The sequence below is a fragment of the Octopus bimaculoides genome, chromosome 6, assembly GCF_046866305.1.
Source record: "Octopus bimaculoides isolate indiv1 chromosome 6, ASM4686630v1, whole genome shotgun sequence".
NCBI lineage: Eukaryota > Metazoa > Mollusca > Cephalopoda > Octopoda > Octopodidae > Octopus > Octopus bimaculoides.
The window spans coordinates 25,883,581-25,909,223 of record NC_142933.1 but is presented as its reverse complement, the minus strand read 5'-3'; the positions used below and the strand labels follow the sequence as shown (position 1 = coordinate 25,909,223).

The following is a 25,643-nucleotide window of genomic DNA, read 5'->3' as shown; positions in this document are numbered from 1 at the left end:
TGGCACAAGTGCCAGGGAGGCTTGGTCACGAGCTTTTGGACAGTCTGATGTTTTACCAGACATTTCTCTAATCACTGCAATTGACCTTTTATGATGTTCTATAATTTCTTGCAACAAAAGAGAAACAAAATACCATCGGAATCCAATCGATATCAATCTAAAATATGTCTAGTTAATGTTACTTATGGTTTATAATACATAAATTTCATTTATTAAATTCAAGGAATAAAATTAAAAAAACCTTTTTATTTTTATATTAATTTCAAAAGAATAAAACATATTACAGTTTGACTTTTCGCAAAAAGGTTGATGAAACGCCATCATTCTTTCTTTCTTTTTTTTCCGTTCATATATATATATTTCTGCTTCCTTCCCAAAGAAGGTTCATATTACAGTTTATTACAAAGTTGTAAAGTCACTTCCAGAAAGAAGAGAGGGTGAGAAAGAGAGACAGGAGAGTGTGGAGGTAAAAAATATTCATATTCAAGCTATAATAATGAATTAAGAATGAAATAATAATAATAATAATATTAATAATGATTTGTGCCGCTACGAAAACAGAACAATTGATATATATATATATATATATATACGTGTTTATATGTATATTAATGTTTATATTATATATATATATATATATATATATATATATATATATATACGGTCAACATTAAATTGAAGGGTCACTCAATACATTTCAATTGAGTGCCATTTTGAAAACTTTTTTACTAGGAAAAGTTTTACATTATTTACTTAGAAGCAAGCAACTGTGAAACTTTTACTTGTAAATATATATATATATATATATATATATATATATATGTGTACATATTTACATATCTACACACATATACATACACAAACAAATATATAGATAGATATATATATGTGGCATTTATATGACAGAAACGTTTTGTATGCATATTGCATAAGCTATATGTGTGCATATATATATATATATATATATCAGTTCTGTTTATATGTGTGTGTTTCTTTTAGAGTTTTTGTCGATTGATGTTTTATGTTTTTCTTTGATTTATTTTATATATCATTTGTTTTCCTCACCAACATTATTTTCATCATCATCATCGTCGTCGTCATCGTCATTTGTATAATTTTTAGTTTAGTTTTTTTTTTCTTTTCATTTTGCTGTTGTTTTGTTTATTTGTTTGTGAGCGTGTGTATGCTTCTATCTCTAGTTACAGTGATGGAAGACATCCTTTCATTATACAAAGATGAAACCTTTCTCATTTTCCAGGTGACATGTGCAGTCATCATGTTTGGTTGTCATCACCCATTCGCCATGGCAGTGAGGAACATCCATAGCGTGCCAGTTGGTGATTTCATTGGTCACGCCGTGACCTTTGCAGCGCAAGCCCAATTCGGTGCTCATGGCCAGTGGTTGACACTCCACACAGACCTTTTCCTTCTTCTTCAAAATGTTGGCCCATTCGCTGGAGTTACATCCTTCTCGAGAACTCGTGATCAAATAGGTAGCGCAGTAACTGAAAGAAAAAGAAAAGAGATAAATATCTGAAAGTTAATTTACGTTTTGGTGTTGTTTACCTTCAGGCAACGACGTTCTAGCTTGGACCATCCCGTGTGTTTTGGGGGTAAGGTACCACTTGAAGGCGACTTAATTACTAACTCCAACACATCGAGTAACCTCATATGCTGTTGTTATTTAGGCTCAAGTCAAACCTTATCAACATTACTAATATATCATCTTTTTGTACAAGACTCTAGATATGATTTGAGGGAGATTTGGTTGCTGTCACTACCAGGTGAAGCGATCCCGTAGATGTTCGTTAGTGTTCGTGTTTACACAGGGGTTAAGGGTTATGGTATCTGAAATTATTGGATATTATTGCTGAGCAATGACGGGTTTGCTGAAAGAGATATATATTTTATGGTGGTTGTTTTTCCCCCCTGACTAGCCACGCTCGATTAGACCTACGATCAACAGACATTCCAGCCGTAATCACCGCCTGTTTTCCTCTAGCTACATTATTCAACATATACTCTTTTATTTGTTTGGTTATTTGACTGCGGCCATGCTGGAGCACCGCCTTTAGTCGAGCAAATCGACCCCAGTACTTATTTTTGGGAAGCCTAGTACTTATTCTATCGGTCTCTTTTGCCGAACCGCTAAGTTACGAGGACGTAAACACACCAGCATCGGTTGTCAAGCGATGCTGGGAGACAAACACAGACACACACACATATATATACTTATATACGAGGGCTTCTTTCAGTTTCTGCCTACCAAATCCATTCACAAGGCTTCTGTCAGCCCGAGGCTATAGTAGAAGACACTTGCCCAAGGTGCCACGCAGTGGGACTGAGCCCGGAACCATGTGGTTCGTAAGCAAGCTACTTACCACACAGCCACTCCTACGCCTTATTTTCCAAAGATAAGCTGGAATATAATTTGAGCGAGAGTTAGCTACTGATTTTAGTAGGTCAACTGACCTCATTAGTTTGTAAGACTTTGTCACAATCCGCTCAACTGCGATTACAGAGACAAGTTACCAGAAAGTGGACGAATTGGCTCGTGCGGACAGATGAGCCACAATCTGTGACGTCACTGCACAACCGGTTTGTGGTCACAATACAATACAGAAGAAGGTGGAAGGCTTATGAGTATTGGAAAGTGTGTCCAATTTGAGAGACCTCGGCGGAATTTTGAAATCAGAACATAAAAACAGACGAAATACCGCTAAGCATTTCGCCCGGCGTGCTAACGTTTCTTATTTCTTTATTGCCCACAAGGGGCTAAACATAGAGGGGACAAACAAGGACAGACAAAAGGATTATGTCGATTACATCGACCCCAGTGCGTAACTAGTACTTAATTTATCGACCCCGAAAGGATGAAAGGCAAAGTCGACCTCGGCTGAATTTGAACTCAGAACGTAACAGCAAACGAAATACCGCGAAGCATTTCGCCCACCGTGCTTAACGATTCTGCCAGCTCGCCGTCTTCAACGTGGAAAAAAAAAAATATTAAATGTTATTTAAAAAGTTCGAAAAAAATTAATGCCCGTTTACGAAGCTTCGGGAAGTTTGTATCAAGGCATTTGACAAGCCTTTAACGAATAGCAAACATGAAAATGTAACATTTATGAAATGGCACAGATGAATACAGTTATTGCTAAATCTTGTTTCCGTAACATTTGGCAAAAAAAGTAAGTCAAATCTCTATACCCTTCAATTGTACATAGTTTTCCTCTTCCTCCACAAAAAACAAAAAACAAAAAAACAAAAAAAACCACCAAACAAACTTAATATTAAACGCTACCAGAATGCTCATAATCTCTGCAGTCAATTAATGTGGCAATGTTGTTTTAGATTTTGAGACCGTAATGTAAGACATATAAGATTTATTTCTTGCAATTCGATCAATTCTTTTACTACTACTACTACTACTACTACTACTACTACTACTACTACTACTACTGCTGCTGCTGCTGCAGATGATGATGATGTTGATTCGTTACGAGGGCGCTTCACCTAGTGGAACCAGCGACCAGATTTCTCTAAGATCGTGCCCTATCGTCTTAAAGAAAATGACAGACATGCTATATATAATGTAGTCCTGGATACATTTTACATCAGGAAACACACGGGATGGTTAAAGCTGGAATACTTTTGATCGCTTCTACATGGAATCGAAACTCTTCTGCAATTGGTAAACCGATTCTACCAACTGAACCCGTGACATAACTCAGTCAAAAACGGTTCATATTTCTTCTCACTACAGCAAACAAAACGCAGTCCTTCCTTTATTAAATTATTATATTTTCGCTGAATAAACCCCAAACCCTTCATGCACCCTTCCAAACACTAGACTCTCTTTAGAGTCTATCTTTTTCTTTTATTACTACTGACTTAGGAAACAACGAACAGTATACGTGACCCTTTTACGCCTCCTACGACAGGTAAGGAGAGGAAATTATCATCAGACCGAGGCCTGGCCCTTATATGCTTGCAACGGAATGAAACCTGCTAAAGACAACAAAGGGTCGTCAAGGCGATGGTGTTAAATTGAGCGGTGAATTAAGACCGTCATCCAAAACTAGGAACGATTCCTTCCGCAGGCTTCCACACAGTTTTTCTCTACAAAATTTCACATAATTCTTTAGTCAACTCGAGGCAAACTCTTGGCCAAAGTGCCGAGCGCTGGGATCGAACTGAAAGCAACATAGTTAAGAAACGAACGTCATAACCACAGCCATGCCCGTTTGTTTATCCCATTATTCTCTCATTTCGTTTATGATCAAACAGCAATCCACACGTACAGGTAGTAAATTTAATAACATGCCAGGATTCTCATATTCTTTTTATCTTCCCTTACCATGCCCTCACCACTACCACCACCACCACTACTACCAGCACCGCCACCATCATCATCATAACCACCACCTGACTTTTATGCTATAAAATATTTTAAATATACTCCTGGTGTTGGAAATCTAATGTTTCCAGCTCCTGACAACTCCCAGCCCCAAGACAACGTTGCTTCTTTCTTTACCTCAGACGCCCTGTAAGATAAGTTGTAATTACCTTCAGGTTTTAGTTTTATAACGCTGAACAGATGGGAGACAAATATGTGCCAAGCTGGGGATTGTTGTTTTGCCACGAGCCTGTTCTGAGCCAGCGCACGCATGCACACACACACACATACACACAGATAACCAAAACACATTACGGGCCAACGAAAGGAGTCGTTAGATTTCCTAGAAAGAGTAACCAAATTCTTAAACTAGTACCTATAAAAAGAAGACTACAAGCAAACAAGCGAATTTCTACAGTGGTACTCGACTTGCAAGTGTGTGTGTGTGTGTGTGTGTGTTTGTGTGTGTGTATTTGTTGCCCCGCCACCGCTTAACAACCGGTGTTTGCTTGTTTATGTCCCTGTAACTTAGCGGTTCGACAAAAATGACTAACAGGATAAGTACCAGACTTAATAAGTCCTGGGGTCAATTTGTTCGACTAAAACCCTTCAAGATGTTGCCCCTGCATGATCGCAATCCAACGACTGAAAACAGATAAAAGTTAAAGATTGATCGGAGTAGTGCTACACTATGTTAGAAAAAAAAAAAAGAAAAGAAAAAAACAAGCAAAAAATCGTGGGAACAAAATGGTTAGTCATAGCGGGAACGTCTTTGAAAATTCGACCATGGTTGATCCGTTGCTTGGCTAACAACATCAGCAAAAAGACAGATAATAGTCTCTTCTTACGCAGAAGAGTTCTCACGAAGGGAAGCTAGTCATACTGTTTGAGTATTTATTTATTTAGCGTACAAATATTTCCATAAATGCATGTAATTATCTTTGCAAAAGAATAGAAAACATTGAAGCTGGCAAAGTCGAGTTTAGTTTTACTTATTCATTTGTTTTGGCCAGTTGCATATAAAGAACGTGCGCGCGCATATGCATTTGTATGTGTGTGTGTGCGTGTTAGGTGGTGCCGTGGAATGAAATACTGAAAACGAGGCTAAAGTTTCTCTGGGCTAAAATTAATCTCATTCGGGCGGGTGTATGTAAATTAGATGCTTAATGACGTTAATATGGAGATAAATACGAGATGTAAATATAGATTTACTTGGTATATTTGCATTTTTGTGCGTGAGTGTATGTGTGTAAGTATGCGTGTGTATGTATGTCTGTGTGCACAACATTTTTGGAAAGGCCACCTACAAAGCTGATTATTGTGGTGGAATGCGTTGGTGGTTTGTCGACCAAGAATAATCTCTCTGTATGCAGACATGCATACACATATATGTACATAAATACACATAGAAACATCAGCTATGCACACATACATACGTATACACTATACACATGCGCGCGCACACACACACACACATATATATATATAAAAGGTATATATTTTATTAATAATACTGCAAAAACATCACAAAAACTGTTACTTAGAGTTTCACGTTCCCGTTCGTCGAGCAGCTTTGGTTGAGAATATATATATATATATATATATATATATATATATATATATATATATATATATATATATATATATATCGCTTAGTCAGGAGAAAAACAGTGATTATGATTATGACTGTTCAAGGCCTTCAAGACTCGTGTGAGGGAGGGAAGGAAGAAATTATCATATACCTGTTTCATTCATTAGATTGCGGCCATGCTGGGGCACCGCCTAAGAGAGTTTAGTCAAACAAATCGACCCTAGTACTCATTTGTTTAAGTCTCGTACTTATTCTATCGGTCTTTTATTTCCCAACTGCTAAGTTACGGGGAAAGTACACAAGCCAACACCGGTTGTCATGTGGCGGTGAGGAACACACACAAAAATAAACACGCGCGCATTTTCAGTTTCCGTCCACCAAATCCACATACAAGGCATTGGTCAGCCCGGGTCTATAATCGAAGGCACTCGCCCAAGGAACCACGCAGTGGAACCAATCTCGGAATCATGTGATTGGAAAGCAAACTTCTTACCACATAGTAGCGCTCTAAATCGATGTTTGCAACCAAGCAGAGTTCACTAAAAGTCCCAAGGGTCTGGATGGCGATATTAGACTGGGTAACGCACTAGGTCTGCCAACGAGTAGGTTATGGTAAGATTTGAATCAGAGTTTAAACAAATGGCGCAAAACCGTCTGCTGCTCAGACAATTCCATCAGTCCGCCATCTTTGACTGGCATTGAATTTTGTTTTGTTTTATCTTATTTTATTGACCCCAAATGGAAGAAACGGCAAAACTGACCCTGGTGGCGTTTGAAATGAGAACGGAAGTGGCAGGTATAAATACAGTTAGGAATTTCGTCCAACGTACGCTGCCGAGTCTGTCAATTCCCTGCATATATGTGCGTGTATGGCAATGTATACATACGACAGGATGCTGAGAAGTTTCTAGTTTTAAGGGTATCGCAAGAGGTCTGGTTGAAGGCCCGAGCTTCCAAGTTCTTTTTACAGGACTTAGAAAAACTGAAGGACTGCTGCAATAAGTGTGTTAATCTGAGAGGGGAATATGTTGAATATAATCATAATGAACTGATCCTCCTGTATTTTCATTTACTCAAAACCAGGAACTTTGCAGCACCTTTCGCATATATCTACACACACACACACACACACACACACACACACGTGTATGAATCATGTATATATGTACATATACATACTCACACTCGTATACATGCAGATCTTTTTTTTGGGAGAGAGCGGAAGGGTGTAACCTGTTTTACATACGTGTATATATGTATAAATATCAAGTCTAGACAAACTTTCTTATTATCAACATGGTGATGGATGGCAGAGTCGGTAGAGTGTTAGATAAACGCCTTGTGGTATTTAGTCACGATTATTTACATCTCGAGTTCAAATGCTGTAAAGGTCAACTTTGTCTATCACACCTCCATGGTCAATACAATAAATACCAGAGATATACTTGGGACTATTATTGGAACTGCACACTGATGACCTTCAGCCGAGTTTAGAAATATCTAAGTTACTCTCAAAACTAATGCAAACGGATCTCCGTCAGTTGGAGACGTTGAGTATTTCAGTTGTTCTATTTACGGAATTACCTAGTCGTTATATTAACATGTAAATGATCAGATATTTAAATGTGAATATACATATATATATATATATATATATATATATATATCATCATTTAACGGCCGTTTTCCATGTTGGCATGGATTGGACGGTTTGACTGAGGTCTGGAGAGCCAGCGGCTGCACCAAGCTCAAAACTGATCTGGCAATGTTTCTACAGTTGGATGCCCTTCCTAACGCCAACCACTCCAAGAGTGTAGTGGGTGCTTTTTACGTGCCAACCGGCACAGGAGCCAGTCAGGCGGGCCTGGCATCGATCACGTTCGAATAGTGATTTTTACGTGTCACCGGCACGGGAGGGGGGGGCAGTCAGCGGGTACACATATACATATCTATAAACACATATATAGACACATATGTATATACACAAATATATACATATATACACATATATCTAAACACACATACATATATATATATAAGTACTACAAGTTAGGTCCTTTTGATTAGAGAAGCAGTCTGTCGGACATTCACGCAGTTTGTCTCTTGTATTATGTTTGGTTGGTCAGTATTTTAAAGATACTTGTAACTTTCACGAAATTCTCAGTCACAACCAGCGTTACTCAATGTGTGGCAAGGCTGACCCTTTGAGTTACAAGTGGAGTATATCAGACGAACTTCCACGAGGTTTCCATCGAAACGAAACTTCAATAGAAGCCATTTGGTCAAGACACCGCATAGCGGTTCGAACTGAAGACCTCATGTTTACGTGGTGAATTTATTAACTATCCAGCCATGCAAATATGGAAAGCATGCAAATATTCAGGGTTAACAAAAAATAATTTGCAAGAATACTTCAAGGAGATTAACGTATTTAAAAAAAATTTTCTGCATACGTTCTCTCTTCAGATATAAGCTGTCGTTGCTTAGCTCAATACCAGAACAGTTTGAGCAGAACTGCAATCAAAGATATTTCAACTGCAGCCATCCCATCTTATCTTCCAAGCGCAATGTATCTAGAACTACATTATGTCACATGTTCGTCCATATATAAGTCAATAAGGTGTAATGAGGGAAATTTGAGTGCTATTTCTAGCAAATCGAATACTGCATAGTGGCTGCATATTTGGCTCAATGTTTACAGATATGCTTACAATGCTTTATCTTTATCGTTCCTGTTGTATCAATTACAAATGAGATAAAAGAAACATTTCTTACATACCGTAATATATTCTATTTGATAGTTATGTCAGTAAAATGTGTTAGCCTCTCAGCTCGTTTCTGAACGCCATTATAAGTCAGTCATGATTTTTTAAAGTAAATTCTTAACGCATTATTGTCATATTTATTAAAAAAAAAACTGATGTCGGACTTATAGTAAGCCAGTTTGCTGGTGACCCGGCTGTATACTCAAGTCCCTAACAATCATTGCACGACCGTTTTAAAAGGCAGATAAAAACCCTTTAAAAGAACACCAAAAATCCTTTTTCGTTAAGAAAACGTATAAGTAATTAAAAGCAATGAGTTTCTGATTTGAATGCAATGATGACAACGATATCTACAACAACAACAACAACAACAACAACAATAATAATAATGGTTTCAAATTTTGGCACAAGGCCGGCAAGTTCGGGGAAGTGGGTAAGTCAACTACATCGACCTCAGTGTTTAACTGGTACTTATGAAAGGATGAAAGGCAAAGTCGAGTTCGGCAGAATTTGAACTCAGAACATAAAGACGGACGAAATGCCGCTAAGCACTCTGTCCGGAGTGCTAACGATTCTACCAGCTCACTACCATGATGATGATGAGGGTTTCCAATTTTGGCACAAGGCCAGCAATTTTTGAGGGGGAGGATAAGTCGATTACGTCGAATCCACTGCACAACTGGTACTTATTTTATCGACCCCGAAAGGATGAAAGGCAAAGTCGACTTGGGAGGAATCTGATCTTAGAACGAAAGCACAAACGAAATTCCACTGAATTTCTGGCGCGCTAACGATTCTGCCAAATTGCTGCTTTGATGATCGTCATCATCATCATCGTCATTTAACGTCCGCTTTCCATGCTGGCATGGGCTGGACGGTTTGACTGAGTACTAGCAAGTCTGAAGGCTGCACCAGGCTCCAATCAGATCTGGCAAGGTTTCTACAGCTGGAAGCCCTTCCTAACGCCAAACACTCCGTGAGTGTAGTGGGTGCTTTTTAGGTGCCACCGGCACAGGGACCAGTCAGGAGGCACTGGCAACGACCACGCTCGAACGGTGTTTTTTAAGTGCCAGCGGCACGGGATCTAGTCAGACGGCACTGGCAACGACCTTATAATAATGATGATGGTGGTTATGATGATAATGATGGGATAAATGATAGGTAGATTTTTGCTTATGTATCACGTAAGCTAAAGCAAAACTAAAAACAACAAAGCAAAAAATAATAGGGACAGTGATTGAAGAGCTAACGCAGAGAATTAGGTAAATGCTGTTAAAATTAAAGAATACGAAGAAAGGAAGAACCTGCAGAAACAAAATCGCATTTTTTTTTTTAATTTTGAAAACACTGGAAACGTTTATTCTTGTGTGAAATGAGCAAAATGATAACTTAAGACCGGATGCTAACGAAAATAAAATGTCTGGAGGAGAAATTTGGGACAAAAATGATAAAACATGAAATCGAGAAAGAAAGTAGAAAATTACTGTAAAAATATTGTGAGACAGAAGGATTTTGTTATCAAGAAGGATTCGAAAACAGTTGAAAAAGGTTAATAAGTGCAAAGATGCCGGACCTGACCTTGTTTATAGTTACTGACCGAAACAGTCTACTAGTCTCCAAGAAACTATGATTAATATAACTAATTTGAATGTATGCCACAGGAAAGTGTATCACTGTGGTTATCTACACGAAGAGGCCTAGATTTTTAAGGGTAACGTTTCGACTTCAAAAGGATGAAAGGCAAAGTCGACCTCTGTGGAATTTGAACTCAGAACGGAGCGGCAAACGGAATACCGCTAAGAATTTCGCCGGACGTGCTAACGATTCTGCCAGTTCGCCACCATAATAATAAGAACAATAATGAAAATAATAATAATAATAATAATAATAACAACACTCCTTTCTACTGAAGACACAAGGCCTTGAAACTTTGTGGCGGTAGTGGGGACTAGTCGATAAACATCGACTTCTGTATTTCATTGGTATTTAATTTATCAACCCCGAAAAAAATTGAAAGACAAAGTCGGCCTCGCCGGAATTTAACTCAGAATGTAGTGGCAAACGAAATACCTATTTCATTATTGCCCACAAGGGGCTAAACATAGAGGGAACAAACAAGAACAGACGAACGGATTAAGTCGATTACATCGACCCCAGTGCGTAACTGGTACTTAATTTATCGACCCCGAAGGATGAAAGGCAAAGTCGACCTCGGCGGAATTTGCACTCAGAACGTAACGGCACACGAAATACCGCTAAGCATTTCGCCCGGCGTGCTAACGATTCTGCCAGCTCGCCGCCTTAACAATAATAATAATAATAATAATAATAATAATAGTAGTAGTAGTAATAATCACAACCGCTTTCTAAAAAAAGTCGCAAGCAATATAACAAACTAATGAAAGAGCGTTGGTTTGCTAAGAAACGCAAACAAATCTCCCTCAAATCACACCCTTCTGTCTTGTCCTGTGTCCCTTGTACTCGAGTAAAAGACGAAACGGTCACAGTTGGAATACTTTTGGTCATAGTCTTTTCAATCTTGATTGACCTGGGATTAAACACCACCACTAAAACCAACAGCGGCTCACAGTCACCATTGCTGTTACACTTAGCCATACCATCACCACTGCTACCACCACCAGGTAGCCGCCACCACCCTATCAACAACGCTAAGTCAGCAAATAAAATATACTTACGTAGGCCGTTTCACAATTTTGTTTGGATGTTGATAATGGAAGAACAAGTTCTTGTTGATGCCCTTGGCAGGGTCGTATTCTTTGTTTGTACGCCAAACCCCAAAGGAGCCTGGAAGTATGTAGCCGATTTCTGAAACAAAAAGAAGGGTAAATAAATATATGACTGAATATGAATAATAAAAAAAACAAAAAAACAAAAACCAACAATATCTCATATGATACCATAAAAGATGATGTTGATGCAGCAGCTGCTGCTGCTGCTGCGGAATCCTTCGTCTGTGTCGACGTTGAGCATTCAGTTTTGGATCAGCTGAACTATCAGTTTTGGATCAGCTGAACTATCAGTTTGTTAAATGAACGTGCAAGTAGTTGAGTATTCTAGACATGGCTGAATCGGCGTGACACAATAAGCAACAAAAACCGGCCCACTAGTACTGAACATTCCGCTAGGTTTCTTTACTGTTTCCATCAACCCAGTTTTATTCATAATGCTTGGGGTGACCGAGCCTATGATGTTTCCTTATGGCAGTCGCCAATCTACAGTTGTTAAAGATGAAGAACTAAACCCCTGGCGAATCAAAGATCAGGTTTCAATTCTTTATTACTTCACATATGTTGTTAGTGCTATGAGGAACGGTATCAACGTTACGCATTCACATTTTGTTAATTCCCTCTAAATAAATATAGACGATTTGTGCCGAGTCAAAATATGTCTGAAATTGAGTTATTTACAGTGTAAACGAAACTATTTTACAATAAATCAAGTCTAATCAATATGTAAACTTCATACACTTAAGTTTCGGGACTCGAGGTATGTGTGTGGAAAGATTTTAGGCATTTGTAAATGTTACCAGGTTTGTGAGGTCGATACGGTTTATATTTAGTTTGAATTTCGGCAGATTTAAGAGAGAGGGAGAAAGAGAGAGAGAGAGAGAGATGGAAAAGAGGAGGAGAGAGAGGTGAGGTTAGTTCTAGAGAATTTAATAAAAATTTTTATGGTTAAGCAGAGGAAACAGTAATGACATTTTTATCAGGGTTTTCAAGACTGGTGGGAAGGAGAGAAGAATTTACTCCGAGACTGGAGACCTGGCCCAAATGTGAACGCCTGATAATGATACTCAAGAACCATGTAAAAAGTTTTAAGTGTATGCGTATGTTTTAAAAAAGCTGGTCAATTGGTATATCCGGTTCCGCGGAAACCGTAATGGTGGCCACTAATAAGGGAACGAAACTCAAACGATGAATATGGTGGTTTAATTTTTACTAGGTTAGCGGATCGAGAGAGTAACTCTTCATGGAGTGGAGACACACTTGGAGTAGATTCATGTAGAAAGAGACTGAGGATAATTGTTTATATGGAAGGGACAAAGACAACATCGTCAGAATAGGTCGTTTTATTATGTTGCTGTCGTCTTTTAGTCCCAGATCAGCTGTGATCCTGCTGACCAATGATGTAAAACGTTGTTTAGCTTTACCTCTGATCTAATCTAGAAGACCTATGATAAAAAATATGTTGTTTAACCCAGGTCAGTCCCAATGCAGAAGATCTATGAATAAATTCGTTCAAGCCATGATAATTTCGTCTTTTCTTTCAGGATTACATTATTCAATATGTACTTCCTTTTTAAGACACTATGATGTAATCTGGTAGAGATTTCCCTGTTATTTCTAGAATGTCGAGTGGCCAGCTAAAGATTCCTTTGTTGGGTACGCACGCTTACGGAATTAAAATAATTGGAAAAAATTTCCCACTTGGTGATTGCACCACAATATGGTAAGGCGGTTAGGTTTGAAAGAAAGGAAGTTTCGGAAGTGTAGGCGGACACGAGTATTCTTCAAAGTTTGAAGATACTCAAGGGACCAGAGAAAAAATCCTCAGCTGAAATCAACTGAAATTTGAGAAGTGTGAGAGCTTCCATTGTGTACCATGCACGAGGACATCTTTTACTTTCTTGATGCTTGCCAACTTACAGATGCTGCGGTTATGAGATCGCTTCCTAGTTAGTGATATGTTATAAGCTATACCATCGTAATCAGCATCAGCTGCTTCATTTTCACATCATCATCTTTATGTCATCCTATTATATTTATCATTGCCGTTGCAATTTTCATAATGATAACGACTGCTGTCATCCCCACTACCATTACCTTCACTATCATCATTGCTATCCCTACTCTCACTCCGCTGCCACCCCAGCACCATCGCCGCCACATTTTGACGGATTGAAGTTATGGCAGCTCAAAGGAAAATAAACACAAAATGAAGATGACCTGGTGGAATCGTTTTAATTTCAGTTGTCTGGAGGAAGGAGGGTGGTCTTTAACATAAACGAGGGCGAAAAGAGAATGAACGAGACAGAAAGAGAAGGGGTATGAGAGAGTGGAAGAGTGGGAGAGAGAGAGAGAGAGAGAGAGAGAGTGAGAGGCGTGAGAGTGGGAGGGGTGATGGAGGGGGTGAGAAAAAGTCAGAAATATGTGGAGGAGTTAAGTGAGGTTTGGGCCGAAATATGCGGTAAAATGATGTAGTATAATGTATATGGTAAAATAGGGCCCTAATTATATATATATATATATATATATATATATATATATATATAAAATTTATTAATGAGGGTAGAAATTGATATTGATCAATTAAAACCAGTGGTCTAGCATATTAAAAAATCCGAAGATTAAAATTATATTTGTCTTACTCATTTACAGTCTGTTGTGTCGCTGATTTTTCTACTGAGAACATACTTCCGCCGAAGTAAGTCAACTTTGTCCTGCATCCCTTCGGGGTCGATACAAATGAGGCACCAATCAAGTACCGGAGCCAATGCGGTCCACTTTCCCCGCTTCTCCTCAAAACAACGAGTTAGCGTCCCGCACAGAGGAAAATGTCGTGATCGCGGTCATTTTGTATACGCCATAGAAACCAGGAAACTAGCCTTATGAGTCGTAGGACTCGTGAACAAGGAAGAAAAACAAAGCACAAAAGCTAACACATTACGAGAATTCCCTGATATATAGCATTCTCATTTAAATAACTCAAATGCACAACGTCCAATCCTAATATACAAGCTTCTAATACAAAGTAATATTAGTTTTGTAGTCTAACATCTTAAAGTCGACTATATTATGTTATTTGTGTTAAAGATTTGCCTCACAGCATAAGGTTAGAGCAGAAACAGTATATCCCAATTTTATTTAATGATGACGGTTAGAATTACAGTATGTGTAATACTTTTTATAGTAAATAATCTGATTCGTTCTACCGAACTTGTTTATGAGAAAACTAATACTTAAGCTCAATTAATGTACTTCGAGTTTACTGCATCGAAATAAAAGAAATAAAATGTCAAATTTATTAATTAGCTTCCAACAAAAATTAAGACAGGCTTCTGGTTAAGCGTTGCCATTCAATTTGATCATTGCAATATGTTTAATTCAATGTGAATTGAATCTGGAAGAGTATTCCGTGTGTTAGAGACTGATCAATCTTAAAACACTGTCGTTCATAAAAGTTGAAGGCAAGTCGCTTTAGTAGTTAATTAAAAGAAAAGGGACTCGTGAAAATGTGAGGCCCATAGCATATGCTATACTTTGCTACTAGGTTAATCCGGTATTGCCTGAGAATAAGTGAGAGAGAGAGTGAGAGAGAGAGAGAGGGAGAGAGAGAGAGAGAGAGAGAGAGAGAGAGAAAGATAAAGAGAGTGAGCTAGATGTAAGAGGAGTAAAATGGAGGCAAAGGAAATTCAAGAGAGAACGTGTGTTAGGAGAGAGGGAGAATGTGTGAGTGTGTGTGTGTGAAAGAGACACAGAGAATAGATAGATAGAAAGATGGATAGATAGATAGATAGATAGCTAGAGAGAGAGAGAGAGAGAGAGAGAGAGAGAGAGAGAGAGAGAGAGAGAGAGAGAGAGAGAGAGTGAGAGAGAGAGAGGGGGGAGAGAGAGAGGGGGGGGAGAGAGAGAGAGAGAGAGAGAGAGAGAGAGAGAGAGAGAGAGAGAGAGAGAATGAGGATAGGGAGAGGAAAGGAAACCGGAGAGAAAATACGAGAGGGTAAGGACTAGAAGTTAGAAAGGTAATGAATATAAGTTGGTAAGTGCTGGGAAGAGCGGAGTGAAGGGAAGATTTCTAAGTTTCTTGAACTGAGAACTTACAGTGTCAAAGGTGTGTGTGTGCGTAGAGTGAGAGAGAGAGAGAGAGAGAGAGGAGGGTGAGGAAGGAGATGGTAGAAAGATAGATAAAAGAGAGGAGGCGAAAAGAGATAGAGAAAACAGACCATTCTTTAGAAAAATAGAGCATATGTATAAATGAATGAATATGCGTAAGTGAATGTATATATATTTATATATGTGTATATATATATATATATATATATATATATATATATATATATATATATATATATATATATATATATATATGTCTGTGTGTGTGTGTGTGTGTGTGTGTGTGTGTGTGTGTGTGTTTGAACGAGGTTATATACGTGTGTAGAAGCGTATACATACATATATACGTGTGTGTATGACTAAATGAAGTGTTATTAAAACAGATGGCTGTAAGAAATGTGAAGTAGTAAGTATCATATTCCCGTGATACAAATCTAAACGTAAAGAGATGTAAAGAGACCAGCCAAAGTCACAAACATTATAATAAATTCTCACACTTCCTCCATTAGATTTTTCAACATCTTTTCTTCCCACACTCTTAAAAAAATATACCGAAATTATTCGCCTCTTATTCCCCTGTCATTATTTTTCTTCATCTTCATCATCCTCTCATTATACTTCAATTATTATTCTTCCGTTTTAATCGTCATTCTTTACCTTCATAAATTTCCTTGTTATTTTGTTATTGCTGTTGTAATATATGTAGGGCCATTGTCTTTACGTTCTGAGTTCAAATCCCGTCGAGGTCCACTTTGCCTTTCATCCTTTCGGGGTCGATAAATTAAGTACCAGTTGCGTACTGAGGTCTATCTAATCGACTGGTCCATTCCTCAAAAATTTCGGGCCTTGCGCCTAGAGTAGAAAAGAATATATATGTCTTTACGTTCTGAGTTCAAATTCCACCGAGGTTCCCTTTGCCTTTCATCCTTTCGGGGTAGATAAATTAAGTACCAGTTGCGTACTGAGGTCGATCTAATCGACTGGCCCATTCCCCAAAAATTTCGGGCCTTGTGCCTAGGGTAGAAAAGAATATATATAGGGCCACTGTCTTTACGTTCTGAGTTCAAATCCCGTCGAGGTCCACTTTGCCTTTCATCCTTTAAGGGTCGATAAATTAAGTACCAGTTGCGTACTGGGGCCGATCTAATCGACTGGCCCATTCCCCCAAAATCTCGGGCCTTGTGCCAAGAGTAGAAAAGAATATACATAGAGCCATACTTGTGCTGTCTGGAGTAAAGAAGTAGTTGAGTAAATAAATCAGCCTCAATACTTAACTGGTACTTTATTTTACGTATAATCCCTGGTGGAATTTGAACACAGAATGCAGAAGAACGTGACTAAATACCGCACTACATTTTATTCTCCTCTGAAACAATTTTCTCAAAAAAAAAAAAAAAAAGCATCAAAAGTTCTTCACGTGCCATAGGCTTATAAGATCAGTTTCCTGAATTCTATGACATATATATTTCCCACCTGAACGGGAGCAACGTGAAATGAGGTGTTTGGTTGAAGAACACAACGCATCGTCCAGTTCAGGAACCGAAACCATAATCGTATGATCATGAGTGCAACACCCTAACCACTAAACCAAACGCTCCAACAATTTTCTGAGCACACTGCCTTGAATGTTCTCAGAATGATTTCTAAAAGAATCTTAAAGTTTCAGAATGTTCCGTTAAACTTAGGTTGTTGTTGTTGTTGTTGTTGGCACTCCGTCGCTTACGGCATCGAGGGTTCCGGTTGATCCGATCAACGGAACAGCCTGCTCGTGAAATTAACGTGCAAGTGACTGAGCACTCCACAGACACGTGTACCCTTAACGTAGTTCTCGGGGATATTCAGCGTGACACAGTGTGACAAGGCTGACCCTTTGAATTACAGGCACAACAGAAACAGGAAGTAAGAGTGAGAGAAAGTTGTGGTGAAAGAGTACAGCAGGGTTCGCCACCATCCCCTGCCGGAGCCTCGTGGAGCTTTAGGTGTTTTCGCTCAATAAACACTTACGACGCCCGGTCTGGGAATCGAAACCGCGATTCTATGACCGCGAGTCCGCTGCCCTAATCACTGGTCCATTGCCCTTCCACAGTCAAACTTAAAGGACGAAACGTAAATTATTATCGCGATGAAGAATCTATAGACTTAGCAAAACAATTACTATTCTTACTGTGCTTCTGACAGCGTTTAAAATCTCTCAGGGCGATTAAACGATAACACTTATATATTTCGAGTGACCGGATGAAACGAGTAACTGACCAGAAGATGGTGTAATAGTTATATACTGACCAGCTTAAAACTGACGTGACAACTCTTAATACAAGGTTAAATTATGTAAAACTGTGTCAAAACTCTCAGAGTAGACTGCATGTTGGCTCACAACTGACCAAACTAGACTAGACTAAAATCTACACAATAGCTAACAAGTGACCTGGCTGAATGAATTAAAGAATACGAGAACTTGTAATGGAATCTGTAATAGAATCTGCGACTCTCTCGAATTAGTTCAACTAACAATTTCTGTGATATATGACAGCTGTCAATGTTAGTTCTTACTTGATGGAGACATGGTATGGGTCCAGATGGACTATATGTAATCTGAACCTTTCCCCTCTTATTCTATTTTATTTTTTTTTACGGAATCCCACGTTTTAGGCTATGGAGATTCCGATTCTGAAAAAAATTTTTCAAAAATCTCAATTTCAAAATTTCGATTCCCCCCCCCCCCCCCGCGGTTTTTATATAGATCCACAGGGTAAACCTAACCCTAACTCAAACCCTAACCCTAACCCTAACCCTGACCCTAACCCTAACCCTAACCCTGACCCTAACCCTAACACTAGTTTTGTGAGATTTGGCTGTTATTTCTAGCATGTAAATAGCCTGCTAAGGGGGGGGGGGGTGAAATTTTTCAAACAATTTTTTTTTCAGAATCGGAATCTCCATAGCCTAAAACGTGGGATTCCGTAAAAAAAATAATAAATAAATAAGGTGGGGAAAGATTCAGATTACATATAGTCCGTCTCCGCCATGATATGTATATAACAATGCATTTGTGCATCACACTCCTCCTCCATAAATACTGTGTATACAAATCTCCATCATAAATATTGTTTCTACAGTCCTCCATCATGAATATTGTCTCAATAGTCCCTTCTCATAAATATCAGTTTTACAGATCATCATAAATATTGTTTCTACAGTCCTCCATCATGAATATTGTCTCAATAGTCCCTTCTCATAAATATCAGTTTTACAGATCATCATAAATATTGTTTCTACAGATCTCCATTATAAATAGTCTTTTCTACTCTGAGCACAAGGCCCGAAATTTTTGGAGATGGGGGGGGCCAGTCGATTAGATCGACCCCCAGTATGCAACTGGTACTTAATTTATCGACCCCGAAAGGATGAAAGGCAAAGTTAGCCTTGGCGGAATTTGAACTCAGAACATAAAGATAGACGAAATACCACTAAGTATTCCGCCCCGCGTGCTAACGTTTCTGCCAGCTCGCCGCCTTTATCTCCATTATAAATATTGTCTCTACAGTTCACCATCATAAACATTGTCTCTGCAGACTTCCACCATGAACGTACCCTATACAGATCTCCACCAACTATTGTCTATACAGACATCTACCATAAATGTCTCCTGGATTGTTTTCCGATTAAAATAACATGGTAAACTATTAAAAAATAAAATCGTATTTTGTCATAATTGAACCTTCTCATAGTACAGCAGTGACTGGTTATGTAATTAGATTTGCAATTACGCATGTGCTAATTGATAAACCAAATACTTGAATTCCTTGTTACAAATATCAACACACACACCCAAAATATACATACATTCATGTACACGCACATATATGCCCCATGCACTCACATAATTTAAACAGTCTTAAGATATAATGAAAATGATATTTCTCCCAGTGATACTGGTGTGCATAAACATTTTATCGTCACCGTCGTCGCCGCCACCATCGTATTATCAGGACTAGGAAAATCTGTGCAACGCTGGACAAAATGGCTGGCGGTATTTAGTTGAAACCATTGTTTTATGTCGAACGTTCAAATTCTACCAAGGCCAACATTACTTTTCATTCTTTTGAACTCAGTAAAATGAAGTATTAGTGAAGTACCGGATCTTATATAGTCGACTAACCCTTTTCCATTCAAATCTTTGGTTTTGTGCCTATGCCAGAAATTTATCGAAACGAATCAAACCAGCTGAAATAAGCTATCTTCATTCACTTTACTTACATTATAAAAAGTGTAAATGCCCCACCTTCTTAATTCATTTCCATTAAAAGTCACACGCTTCACGTTTATTGTAGAATATATTAAAATTTATCTTGAAGGGAACATTGTTGAATGAAATACTACCCCGCCTCATCACACTGGCACTACATCCAATAAACATTGTCAGCCAACGATTCAATTAGCACACGTCGTTTACATATTCACTCCTACCACTTGTAATATAAAAAAAACCTTAGATATAATCCACACACACAGAAACTCAATCTGATGCTATGTAAATTTTCTATAATGTTGGTTCACCAGGCATCAATAATTCATGACACGATAGCACACTATTATTGGATATTTACTCATTCCACACCATTAACAAACACAATGACGACAGCCATACGCATACATTATGTGTCGTGGATGTGTCTATTCATTGGTGTGTTTGTTTATTCACTTCGACGACAACGACAACACTCGAATAACAAGATGTTAGCCATTGATTAAATAAGTGAAAAACTACCACTTAAAAATGATTAAAATCACACTCAACTTTTCAGTCAGACTCCATCTCTCCTTTCGTAAAAAAGAAATAAACAAAACTGAATTCTTGTTATTTCTAAGTCGACGAGACATTTCAAAGTATGAGCATCTGAACATTAAACTGTCTAACAGAGTTTTCGGTAGCGTAATCAATGAAACGTATACACGATGATAGACAAACACATACATATGTAGCATCAGAGATACAAAAGTCGACAAGGTCACAGATTACCATCAAGACATGGACAGTTCCTATCTCATGACTGGAATAGAAACGTTGATAACACATCCCTCAATGTCACAATGCTGCTTTGGGTGCACAAATAAGAAAATGCTGTATTATAAAACACGTGGTCAACTAGCCTCCAGTACTGAGTTTAAAGAAAATTCGCTCCAAACTCAGTGCCAAGTACATAATCTGAATCCAAGCTGTTTATATTTTAGAGTGATACATACTATTTACAATGGCGTAGAGTATTTCCATGTCTTTAATGGTCTTAATGCCTAATATTTTCTACTGAAACTTACAGATAAATTTCAGAAGTTGGATTCGTAATAAAGTTATATTGAAATAATAAAATGTATTATAAACCTAACATATCTTAAAATAACAACACAGCAAATTTAGTTGATAATGCATCCATCAACATTTACATCAGTGGAACAGTAAAAACTGAATAACTTAAATTTTAATTACTAAAACTGTGTTAGTAATGTGTTTAACAACATCGTTCTATTAGTCATTGGGCCGGTTGTTTAAAAACTATTGAGATAGTAAACTCGGCGGTAAGTGCCAAACTTCAAAGCCTCTGTGACTGTTGGGATATCTTTCTTATCATCAAATAAAAACCTCTATAACCTTCATAACTTTTATATAATTGTAGGTTACAAGTGTTACGTTTGGTTCAACGTATGTTAAAACGGGTCAGTCTGCCTTGTGAAAATTTCCCATAAGTTGAACCACAGCCGAAAGTTATAACCTACTTTTGGAAAATATTGTTGACAGACTTATACTGCGAGTATAGCTAAAAAAACCTACATTTAAAATGGAAATTTTGGAGGACGCATTATACTCCATAAAATACGCTGTATATAATCTTTTATCTGATTATATTTCACTAGTATTAGTCTCAACAAGTCAGATAAAAATATGCGGAGAGGGCAATCTGAAGTGAAACGTTGTAAATATATCGAGGAATTATCTTAAGTTTAGCATTTATATTCTTTAATATACCGAGAAGGACATAAATTTTGTATTTGTGATTTTTTAAATGATTCTAATGATTGATATTTCTAATACGATAAGAATATTTCTGGAAGGCAAACGGATATATGAGTGTATATCCTCCATCTTCTCTTCATCATCGTTTTAGCGCCCACTTTACTATCCTTGCATAGAATGAGACGGAATCTCTCGAGGTAGATTTTCTGCTGCCAGGAGCACTTCTTGTCGCAAATCTTCACCTGTTTCCAGCAAAGTAATATTACTTCCCTTGCCAGATATGTTCTTTGCGGAAGATTAGGAATAAATGACGCCGCTTGTATGGCGATGACGCTTTAGAGTTATCACGCAATGCGCGTACCCCCCTCTCTCTCTCTCTCCTCTCTCTCTCTCTCTCACACACACACAGTGTTTCTTTCAGTTTCCGTCTACAGATCTACTCACAAAGCCGTAGTCATCTCGGGGTTACAGTAGAAGATACCCAAGGTGCTACGTACGCAGTGACACTGGATCAGAAATCCAATAGCCGGGAAGCTAAATTCTTAAACAGTAATGGCTGCGCCTGCCTTTCTGTCTGTCTGCCTGTCCGTTCGTTTCCTTCCATGAAATATTCTCAGACACCAGAAATATCACTATTCAATGTTATGCAAAAGTTCCTTAATCGAACTACTCACCCCTTACTACGTAGTAAACTTGCCAACATTAACATACAACACGTGGTCTATAATCTCTTCACGTAAGTTTTGGATAAATATCTGTTTTTACTAAACATTCTGACCTCTACACCTAACTTATCAGCATCGCTGGAATTCCTCAGTAATCTAACTAAGCCCAGATGGTTCCATCCATTAATTAATACACACACGCGCGCGCCACAAACACACACACACACACACACAATGAGAGAGAGAGAGAAGGGATAACAAGGGAGAGAATTGAGAAAAAGCGAAGCAAAATCAAATAATTCAACAAAATGGTTGATTTACTAGTTTGATGTCCGGAGGAATGGAAAGAGTTGATTATGAGAATCGGGACATTTACTCTCTTCGAAATATATAGGTCGAGAGGAGAGAAAAACAACAACAATTTAAATGAAGAATCTAGGTGAAAAACGTGTGTGTGTGTGTGTGTGTGTGTGTAATAAATTGTCTATGCTGTGGTACAAGAACAAAATGTTCAACACAACTTTATGTTGAAGGGTGTGTAGTTTTATACATGTCGGTATATCTGAGATAAATGAGGATTACACAATAAGAGCAGCGGTTTCGTTTGATCGGCTGACCAGACATATTAGTTGGAAAGCAATAGAAATGACTTGAAATGGTGTCAGTGATGTTAATAATTAGCTATCATCTGTCATGCATCAGTGGGACGATGTTCCCTTTGAAGTTCTCAAGAAAGTATTAGGTCAATGCCCCCAAGCAATTCAAAGTTACTGCTATATTTATTATTTCTTTTATTTGAAATTGAATTAAGGCGGTGTTTGATGTGAAGTTTAAGTATGAATCAGAGCTGCAAGACCTTCTTAAATGCTTATGCTTTATCTAACACTGCTCATGCCAGATAGGGCTTGGATTCTTAGAGCGGCTCTATGTCCAGCAACCTATGCCTCACAGAGAAGCTTTACATCGTCTGTCACCTTACCTCAATCTTAAACTAATTTCAAGTTGTTGACACATGCTCAAGTTCATACTTGAGGACACATGACATATGCATGTGTGTGTATATGTATGTATTTCCTATAACGTGATATTTTGAATATACATATATAAGACATTTACAAAATACAGCTTAAGACATTACTTAGTTACTCTTCATGTTCTTAAAAACACCCAGCACATTAGGGAAAGGAGCAGGAAAGGCATCCTGTTGTAAGAAACCAAGCCAAATCAGACTGGAACCTGATACAGCTTTTCTGTTTGCTAACTGTTGTCAAAACGTCCAACCCATGCCAGCATAGAAAACGGATAATGATGACGACGATGATCACCCAGGTAATAAGCATCGGAATGCAGCATGATACTGGACAGCTAGTCGGTAATGGGCAGCTTATCTTTTGGCGATTCAGTAACAACGAAATAGTATAGACTTATATACATGATATGTGCAATGAAGGAGCAAAGCTTACCTGATAACTCCTGGCGTTGCTTGTCAACTCTCTGCATGTCGCAAGCTTCACCGCGGCAGACACGCTTCTGTTTTAAACGCTGGACATTCTTTGCCTCCATGAGCAGCCTTTACTGAAACGTGCCTCTCTCGTATTTGTACCCCATGAATGCAGGAATCACCGCAGTTCCATTCTGTCCACTGGCTAACGTAGCAATCAACGGCTGTAAGAAAAAAAAAACAAAGAAAAATGAAATAAGAAAATGACGATTTATTATTTTTTCTCTTTTACTTGTTTCAGCTATTAGACTGCGGCCATGCTGGAGCACTGCCTTGTAGGATTTTAGTCGAACAAATCAACTACAGTTCTTATTCTAAGCCTAGTGCTTATTCTATCGGTCCTTTTTTGCCGAACCGCTAAGTTACGGGAACGTAAATAAATGGACACTGGTTGTCAAATCGTTGTGTAGGTCAAATATATATGCACGCACCACACACGATTTCTTAAAAAAGAAAAATCGCTTGTGATAAATTTTGCCGCAATCCCCATTCGACATATGAGGTCAGATCGGTTTATGCAACCTTTCGAATACCTGTAAGTTAGTGTCTGTATGGAAGCTTCTATCTGGTCACACAATCAGCCAGAAATAACCTAATCTTTCAAATTACATCCTAATGCCTTGGATTATATAGGTTCTGAGTGCATTGTGCTTTTGAAAGACGGGATGGTCATGGCTTGAATGCATTTGACCAAAACTGATTCTGGATTATGCAATAACAACAACAATAGCTGCAGCGTCAGGTTATTCCCAGAGAGTGACATTCTGGAAGGAAGGATAAAACGAATGTTCAGTGTGGGATTTGGATGTTGAGAAACAATAGAGGAGGCAGAAAAAAAGTCGTAAATATATTCAGATGGATTTGATGGAATTGATATTTAGTTACGAGGAGCAAAAACCGTTAAAGTAGCAATAAAATGAGACAGCGCGAGAGAAAATAGTGCGCCTGTAAGCGTTTGATAATTGGGAATGTGAATTTTGGTTTTAGAAAGATGACGTATTTGGATGTAGTTAGCATGAGAGTTTTAGGGCCAGTGTCTCAGATATGTGAGCAGTACACATTAAATGGTTCCCATTAAGTTTTGATGGTTTCGTGGTATATTTGATGAAGGAACTATATAAGAAGCGGAGAGGATCCCAATTATTTGACGTGTTTTTCCCTAAAAAAATACCCTACAGTTCCTTTGAATTTTGGAAAGACTCCACTTCGGAACTCGGAAACTGTCAATTTCGCCATGCGTAATTTCTCTCTGTGGTATTTAGCATTTAAAATATGAAGGAGTCTTTTTTTTTTTTTTTTTTTTTTTAAGGCTTGAAGACGAAGTCTTCTCCGGCTCCTTACTTTCTCCTTCTCTTGTACTTATGCATTTACTTTTCGGAAATAAACAAAGAATTAACACACACGTGCGCACACGCACACATACACACTCTCACACACACACACAATGTGCATATATATATAGCGCATATAGCTATTGTTTATAGCAATCGAAAACAGAAAAATAAAACAGCGCTGAATAGGGTATGGAAGATAAACACAGTGGCATCATAAACATAACACCGGTAAAAATTAGAGCAACGTTAAAATGAAGTGCCTTGCTCAGTCCGGGAATTGAACCCACGATCTAAATAAAGATCATGAGCTAAACACCTTAACCACTAAGCAACATGCCTTCATACACACATAGACACTGATAGAAAGATTGTGAGAGAAAGAGAAGATATAGGAGGAGAAATATAAGACCAAATAAAGTGACAAGAATGATAGAACAGTCAACTTAAACACGTGGGATGTAGCTGTACATACTATTGTAGTAACATCACTCGTGAGGTGACAGATGTAGTTACTATAGATGTATTTT

General features: G+C 38.2%; 1 protein-coding gene across 1 annotated transcript in view; it reads right to left on the bottom strand.

Moving 5' to 3' along the window:
• Positions 1 to 1,001: 1,001 nt before the first annotated feature.
• Positions 1,002 to 25,643, bottom strand: part of LOC106874627 (somatomedin-B and thrombospondin type-1 domain-containing protein) — a 65,648-nt gene continuing 41,006 nt past the window's right edge. Inside the window, 4 exon segments of the mRNA XM_014922422.3 lie at positions 1,002 to 1,505; positions 11,449 to 11,578; positions 23,745 to 23,820; positions 23,822 to 23,946. Of these exon segments, the coding sequence (XP_014777908.1) occupies positions 1,226 to 1,505; positions 11,449 to 11,578; positions 23,745 to 23,820; positions 23,822 to 23,946 (611 nt within the window). The 3' untranslated portion in view covers positions 1,002 to 1,225.